Genomic DNA, 8,439 nt, shown 5'->3' on the forward strand with positions numbered 1-8,439 from the left:
TGAGCTAAACGCTAACGTTAGCATGCTAACATGCTCATGTTCAGCAGGTGTTATGTTTCGTCTGTTAGCGTGCTAACATTTGCTAGCTGAGGCCGATGGGAACGTCATTAGTTGTCACAGGGCCGATCTGCACCAAATTCCATGTAAATCCATCCCATAATAGCCAACAAAAAATATACCAACCTGCTGCTAAATCTAAAATCATGAGGATTCATCCTCTGGGGAGCATGAATGTCTGCGCGAGCCTAAATCCATACACTGTATGTAAGAATTGGCTGTTGTCGTGGTGACGTCATCCACTGGTTTGTGGACAACGGTTTTGAAGCCTCGAGTTCGGCATTTTGGCCGTCGCCATCTTGGAGTTTTTGCAAACCAGGTAAGGGGACGTGAACATATTTGGACTGTGGAAAACTTTAACTTATAATTCAGGTAAAGGTGAGAGGAAACGACAGGGAGACTGAAGTCGATGCAACACCTGAAGTTCTGAACCCACGGCAGGCAGGTAGCAAGGTCATTTGGACCCCATCATCTGGATGCACCCAGAATGCATTGCTCCTGGATCAGTTGGACCCCATCTCCAGGTGGTCCAATGTCATCATCATCATCACCATCATCATCATCAGCAGCAGCAGCAGCATCAGCATCAAACATCACACACCTTGCATGACGAGTGTGGCGTTTGCCTGTGCGCATGCGTAGTTGTACGTGGCGACAGATGGTCAACTTTCCTCACAAGAGAGAGAGAGAGAGAGAGAGAGAGAGAGAGAGAGAGAGAGAGAGAGAGAGAGAGAGAGAGAGAGAGAGAGACACTCTTGGCTGGTACAAATGGAAGATTTGTCACGTGATCCCCGGGGCCGTTTTAATGACGTACCCACCATATGGCGCGTGCCGGGAGGGCGTGGCCTCGATATGCTAATTACCCCTCCATCCCCAATGTGAGTGTGTTTTCTGTGTGTGTGTGTGTGTGTGTGTGTGTGTGTGTGTGTGAGATGCTGGGTATAAAAGCAGCATCCTCTCACACACACACCTCAGAAAGCTGAGAGGACTTCACGCACAATCACGACCGGACACGCAACTGGAGCGCGCGGGATGCGTGCGATCTGACGGAACGGCATCTTATTACAACAGGTAGCTTTTATGTTCTTTTACGGATTAATAACTAATATCTGATCGATGCATTCCTCCTGTCATTGGTTCTTCGGATGCTCGTCCTTCAGGGCGATGCATCCGATTAATTATCGGCTATATGAATAATCTATTAATACTAATTTAAAATCATAAACAGTGATTCGGTTGTTAAATAATTCTGTATCTGTATCAAACATAAATTAACATGCGTTCAGTCCAATAAGGTATTAAATATATTGTTTCTATTTATTTTGTTTAATTTCGATAATATGGGACTATTTTTTAATTCCTTTAATTATATCTATTATTGCCTCTTCTCTGAATATAATAAAACGCTTTTATTTCATTCGTTTATTTAGTTTTATTCAGTTTATTAGTCGTTATTCGTGGTCCGTCCCTCACCTCCACCTGTCTCACCTCCACATGTCTGTCGGTCTGCCGTTACGGGCACCAGAAACGACGGAAAAATATTTTAGTATTAATAATATCGAGTGTGATTTAAAAGCCTCCACTTTCACGTTTAATTAAGAGGTCAGTAAATCTCCCGCTCATTAATTAAAACCAGTTTTTAAACTGTTCAACAGATAAAAACTATTATTTTCAGTCTCCAAAGCTGCGGATTTTAATATTGTATCAATAATTAAACGGAAGACGTGTTATTCCGACAGTTTTAGGCATTAGCTTTTTAAATATAAAACTATTGAACTATTGTAACGCAGCCAACGTCAAATGTGTGATTTTGCTGTAGCCTAAATGAAATAGTCCTAGAACTTTCTTCAGTTATTTGACTAAAGGTGCATTTCGTATAATTGATTTATTTTATTTCTAAGTAGTCATTACCTTCTGCGCAAGTTTCCCTTTTTCGCGCACAGACACGAAAGAAGAATCTCACCTGAAAGCCGCATAAATTAAGATTTACACCAGACGACACGTTGTTATATTTATTATAAGATTCTGTTTGGAATCAGATTGAGATTTTTAAAAACTGACTGTTTTCAATGAACGAATCACAGCAGCTCATATTAATTATTTAAAGATGTTTTATTGTGTTTCAATCCAGTTAATATTAGTATTATTATCATTATTATAATAAAACTTAATAATTCATGCTTTTGCCAGCGGATTCAGTTCATTAGAAGGTCATTATTCTGGGTCTGATCCAAATGGAAATAAATCTTTTCATGTTAAATAAACACATACATGTTGGGTTTATGTCTTTAAATGGTGAAATTGCAAAAAATAAATTCAGTGGACAAAACTTTAATTTCAAAAAGTAAATATAAAGTTTGGAGCAAAAAAAAGAATATAATCCATTGTTGTTTTGCGAAAAAGATTGAATTCATGTTACTCAAAGGTGGTCATATGAAAATGATAAAAAAAAGAATGATTTAATAGGGTGTGACTTTATCATGCATTTAATTTATTAAAGAGCTGCAAGATTATTTTTGTATATTCTAATCATAGTCTAATGTGCATTTTAATTATTTTTCTATTAATCAGCTTGCTCCTACGGAGATTAAATGTGATAATGAGGTTTTAATTGATTTCTAATGAGGATGTTTACTGGCTTTACACAGAGAATCAGCATCATGACCAGGTCTGCGCGCGAGGAGCAGGAGTCGGTGGAGTCGCTGCAGCAGGAGCTTCACAGCGCCTCAGAAGGAGGAGAGGAAGACGAGGAGGACAACCTCCTCCATCTGGAGGAGGACGACATGGAGGAAGACGACATGGAGGAAGAGGAGGAGGACGAAGATGGCGAGAACAAACCCAAGAGGCGAGGGCCGAAGAAGAAGAAGATGACGAAGGCTCGTATTCAGAGGTGAAGGAGCTTAGAATGTGGAAAAGTGTAAAGATTGTCTTGAGGGTTCATCCTCTGAGGAGCAGGATTGTGAACCGCAGATTTGATGGAAATCTGATCCGTAAACTGGCTCAGATCATCTTTGTAAAGCGAGAAAACATCAAATTACTCACTGAGCAGGCGTCAAAATCATTATTTCATGAAAATACAAAAAGAAAAGAATTATTTGTTCAAGTGGGACCATGAGATTTCATTACCCAGAAGCCATAGCAGTTTTTACTGTAACGACTATGATAATTGTATAATCCGTCTTAATTACCTTCTCAAACTCAAGACGCCTTCCCCAAAAACATCGTAACTGAAGTAACGAGCACCTCCCACCAAAAAATAAATACAAAATTGTAGTCTTTTTTTTTTTTTACCGATATTTTTTGGCTAATAGATGATCCACATATTCCTTAAAGCGTTCTGATGTTTTTATTATTGCTTAAAGTCCCTTTAAACTGTAGGAGTGTCGTTTTCAGGACCACGGACAGTTGCCATTAACGAATGCTACGTCCTCTAACCGACATTCGCCTCCTAGCCTCTAACGTCGGGAATTCTGTTACGTTTTCTCTGCAGGTTCAAGGTCCGTCGGATGAAAGCGAACGCCCGGGAGAGGAACCGCATGCACGGGCTGAACGACGCTCTGGAGAGTCTGAGGAAAATCGTCCCGTGTTACTCCAAAACCCAGAAGCTGTCCAAGATCGAGACGCTCCGCCTCGCCAAGAACTACATCTGGGCCCTGAGCGAAGTCCTGCGCTCCGGCAAGGCGCCTGACCTCATGAGCTTCGTCCAGGCGCTCTGCAAAGGTGAGTGCTACCTCACAGACCTGAACCGGGTCCAGCTAGACCCCCTACATTGATGCTTGATATGTGTTGACCTGACTGATTATGGCCCCTCTGTTCTCAGGTCTGTCTCAGCCAACCACGAACCTGGTGGCCGGCTGCCTGCAGCTGAACCCTCGGACCTTCCTGCCGGAGCAGACGCCCGACCTGCCGGTCCACCTGCCCCCCGCCGGCGCCGCCACCTACCCCGGACACTACTCCTACCAGAGCCCCGGGCTGACTGCCGGCCTACCCAGCCCGCCCTACGGCACCATGGAGCCCTCCCACATCTTCCACCAGGTCAAAGGTCAGCCCTACGGCCCGCTGGAGCCCTTCTTCGACGGCGTCCTGGTGTCGGACGCCGGCCCGGCGTTCGACCCGCCCCTCAGCCCGCCGCTGAGCATCAACGGGAACTTCTCATCCTTCAAGCATGAGGCCGTGGCGGCCGCCGAGTACGACAAGAGTTTCTCCTTCAGCGTGCACTATGGAGGAGCAGCAGGAGGAGGAGGAGGTGCCGGGGGACACCCGGCCATGTACGGCGGCGGCGGCGGCTCGAACCCACGGTGCGGGGAGCTGCAGGTGGACGGGATGATGGGCTTTGATGGACACTCGCACCATGAGCGGATGATGAACGCCCAGCTGAACGCCATCTTCCAGGACTCCTGAAGGAGGGGAGGACGAAGGACTGAGACCGATGAAGACAGAGAGACGAACAGAGTCATATGGAGAGACAGACAGCTCTGTCTGTCTGTCCCTTCATAGCTGTCTTACCTTCTATCTCTTCCCCTTTCTGTCTGCTTCAGGCTCCATGACTCCTCCTCCTCGTCTCTGAGGAGGAAGCGACGTCGACGATCATGCCGATGATGTAACCTTCTTTTGTAGCGCTTCGTCCTGCAGGAGACGCTCTCTCTCTCTGAATGTCTCGTTATTGTCCACATTATCACTTAAAAAAATTATCGATAAGCAATAATCTGGAGGAAACTATGCAATTTTGTTCAAACCTGAGTTATACTCAGCTGATAATTCCAAATGTTGAAAGAATAAAGATTTCTCTATTTTTGGGTCTGTGCGTAAGGCGGCTTTGAGTCGGGGGGTCGGGCGGAAAACGTTCATGTTGTTCACGTGGTTTTTACTTTTTGCTTTTTATAACGTTCCTGTAGCGTTCTGTTGACATTTCATGTGACTCTTGTTCATATTTTATAAGATAGATGTTTATAAAGGCCTTTCATTAAAAATAATTCAGTGTGATTCATCTGAGAGACTCTGTTCATCAGCAGCGACGCAGCAAATCACCTGCAATCAGTCCAGTTAGTCTGGTTAGTTTAGTCCACTTCAGTCCAGTTAGTCTGGTTAGTCTAGTCCACTTCAGTGCAGTTAGTCTGGTTAGTTTAGTCCACTTCAGTCCAGTTAGTCTGGTTAGTCTAGTCCACTTCAGTCCAGTTAGTCTGGTTAGTTTAGTCCACTTCAGTCCAGTTAGTCAGGTTAGTTTAGTCCACTTCAGTCCAGTTAGTCTGGTTAGTTTAGTCCACTTCAGTCCAGTAAGTCAGGTTAGTTTAGTCCACTTTAGTCCAGTAAGTCAGGTTAGTTTAGTCCACTTCAGTCCAGTTAGTCATGTTAGTTTGGTCCACTTCAGTCCAGTAAGTCAGGTTAGTTTAGTCCACTTCAGTCCAGTTCACTGTCGGTTAGTTTAAATCCACTTCAGTCCAGTTCACTGTGGTTTAGTTTAGTCCACTTCAGTCCAGTTTACCGTGGTTTAGTTTAGTCCACTTCAGTCCAGTAAGTCAGGTTAGTTTAGTCCACTTCAGTCCAGTTCACTGTGGGTTAGTTTAGTCCACTTCAGTCCAGTTCACTGTGGTGTAGTTTAGTCCACTTCAGTCCAGTTTACCGTGGTTTAGTTTAGTCCACTTCAGTACAGTTTACCGTGGTTTAGTTTAGTCCACTTCAGTCCAGTTCACTGTGGGTTAGTTTAGTCCCCTTCAGTCCAGTTCACTGTGGCTTAGTTTAGTCCACTTCAGTCCAGTTTACCGTGGGTTAGTTTAGTCCACTTCAGTCCAGTTCACTGTGGGTTAGTTTAGTCCACTTCAGTCCAGTTCACTGTGGTTTAGTTTAGTCCACTTCAGTCCAGTTCACTGTGGGTTAGTTTAGTCCACTTCAGTCTAGTTCACTGTGGTTTGGTTTAGTTTAGTCCACTCAAGTCCAGTTTACCGTGGTTGTAACCAGGATAGTTGAGTCCTCTTCAGTCCAGTTTGGCCTGATTTCACTTCAAATGAATTCAACTATTTTCAAAGTGTTTGAATAAAACTATACATGACAAACAGAAAAGAAATCACAGCAGTTAATTAGGATGATACGTGTTATACACTATTATAATGAATCCAGAAACTAATCAGTAGATGAAGTGATAATAATAATCATTAGTTATATCATTAGTATAAACTGCAACAAACTTATTTCAACATTATTAGAGAAATCAGCTCTCAAACTTGCAGTCGTTAAAGTGAATTCAGGCCGTCAGATAAAACCAGATTAAAACGTCTGGAGATACGAGGTTTCCACGTGACGTGGATTTGACGTTCCAAGTATCATTAAGCACATCATGGAGCAAAAAACACGTATCGCCTTACAGAGAAAACCCTGTTAACGCGTTAACAGCATTATCACACACACTGAAGGACAGAATCACAGTGTGTGTGTGTGTGTGTGTGTGTGTGTGTGTGTGTGTGTGTGTGTGTGTGTGTGTGGGTGTGTGTGTGTGTGTGTGTGTGTGTGTGTGTGAAGGGCACAGATGTTCGTTCTGCAGGCAAGATTTTAATTTATGAAAATGATCTCGTTTATGCATGAGAGCCCCCCGCCATACACACTGCTGTCTTGCTGTGCATGTGTGTGTGCATGTATGTGTGTGTGTGTGTGTGTGTGTGTGTGTGTGTGTGTGTGTGTGTGTGTGTGTGTGCATGCTAGTGTGTAAGTCAACAGGGACAATATGGTGGCCATATCCCACCATTTAGCCTCCCTGTTAAAGTGGAATAACAATGAGAAAAAGAAGTCACATTGCAGCATCCTGTTCAAACTATATTAAAAGTTTATTAATCATTCATTTCATGAGTTATCTGGAAACAAAAACAACCCCACCATGTTATTAAGTAACAATTATGGGGGAAATTACTTTAAATTCAATGACAAAACTGTGATATAAATACACAGATCCGGAGAAAAATGCTCAGCTGTTTCTATTCTTGGAGGAAGTTATTAAGGTTTTTTATTTATAATGCAGCCGCAGTGTTCGTAGTATCCGTAGTTGTAGCCGTTGTCTTTGTGATAGAGGGTTTGTGTTTCAGTCTGTTGGCTGATCATAACACTGATTAATGCAGCTTAAACTCAGCCATCTGTCATCAACACACACACACACACACACACACACACACACACACACACACACACACACACACACACACACACACACACACACACACACTCATAATATGGTGTTTATGCCACAGCCAGCAAACATCCTGCTCTCTGATTGGTTGGCCCTTTTAAAATCACATCCAGTTGGAGGACAGTGCGGTAGATAAGGGTGCTGGTATGCGTATTTTTTGGATAGACGTGTCTGTAGATGGACTCGACGGTCCGAACACCTGAATAGTTCGTGTGATTGAGCCCCGAGAACGAAGGGCTGGGAGGCGGGGTTAAAAGAAAGGCTAGCTGGCTAGCTCCCTGAGCGGAAATAGTACTGAGAAATACTATGTGATAGCATGCTGAGGAGACTATACCTTTTCTTTTTGATAATACCTTAGTACTTATATTTTGAATGGAGGAGTTTACTTAACAATGTAGCCTTAAAAATAAGTCAATATTTTGGGATAATAAGTCAATATTTTGGGATAATAAGTCAATGTTTTGGGGAAATAAGTCAATATTTTGGGGTAATAAGTCATTATTTTGGGATAATAAGTCAATGTTTTGGGGTAATAAGTCAATATTTTGGGGTAATAAGTCATTATTTTGGGATAATAAGTCAATGTTTTGGGGTAATAAGTCAATATTTTGGGGTAATAAGTCAATATTTGGGGATAATAAGTCAATGTTTTGGGATAATAAGTCAATGTTTTGGGGAAATAAGTCAATATTTTGGGGAAATAAGTCAATATTTTGGGATAATAAGTCAATATTTTGGGGTAATAAGTCAATGTTTTGGGAAAATAAGTCAATGTTTTGGGATATGAGTCAATATTTTTGACAAACAAATCATTATTTTGAGAAAGTTTCAGATAATTTTTGAGATAATAAGACAATATTTTGAGAAAGTTTCTATTTTTTTCTGACAGTGGTGGAAGTATCCTATAATAAAAGTATAATATATATCTAGTAGCCCACAGTGAGCCTATGAGGTTCCTTCAGAGGAAGGCAAGAACACATAATTTTTTTTTTTTTATCAAGCTCAGATTTAATGTGAACTTGCAAAAAAAAGCTGGTAATGCTGATTATAGTCATATTTTTACATTTGTATTTAAGATAATTATTTTGAAGGAGCAGCCCTCCATAATCTCCCACCCTTCAGGTAGTGCCAGGACGTTTGGAGACCCCGTAGAATTCCACTCGCTGTGTGCGCAATCCCGCTTGGAATGAACGCGGGAGCGTGCACGCCCG

General features: G+C 42.4%; 1 protein-coding gene across 1 annotated transcript; it reads left to right on the plus strand.

The window, feature by feature from the left end:
* The first annotated feature begins 991 nt into the window (after nt 1-991).
* Nucleotides 992-5,040, plus strand: neurod1 (neuronal differentiation 1). The gene is made up of 4 exons (XM_084023047.1): nt 992-1,128; nt 2,706-2,947; nt 3,548-3,777; nt 3,878-5,040. Exons 2-4 carry the CDS (start codon nt 2,718-2,720, stop codon nt 4,456-4,458), a joined length of 1,041 nt encoding a protein of 346 aa, XP_083879173.1. The 5' UTR covers nt 992-1,128; nt 2,706-2,717; the 3' UTR covers nt 4,459-5,040.
* The last annotated feature ends 3,399 nt before the right edge of the window (nt 5,041-8,439 follow it).

This window comes from Eutrigla gurnardus (genome assembly GCF_963514095.1).
Source record: "Eutrigla gurnardus genome assembly, chromosome: 12".
NCBI lineage: Eukaryota > Metazoa > Chordata > Actinopteri > Perciformes > Triglidae > Eutrigla > Eutrigla gurnardus.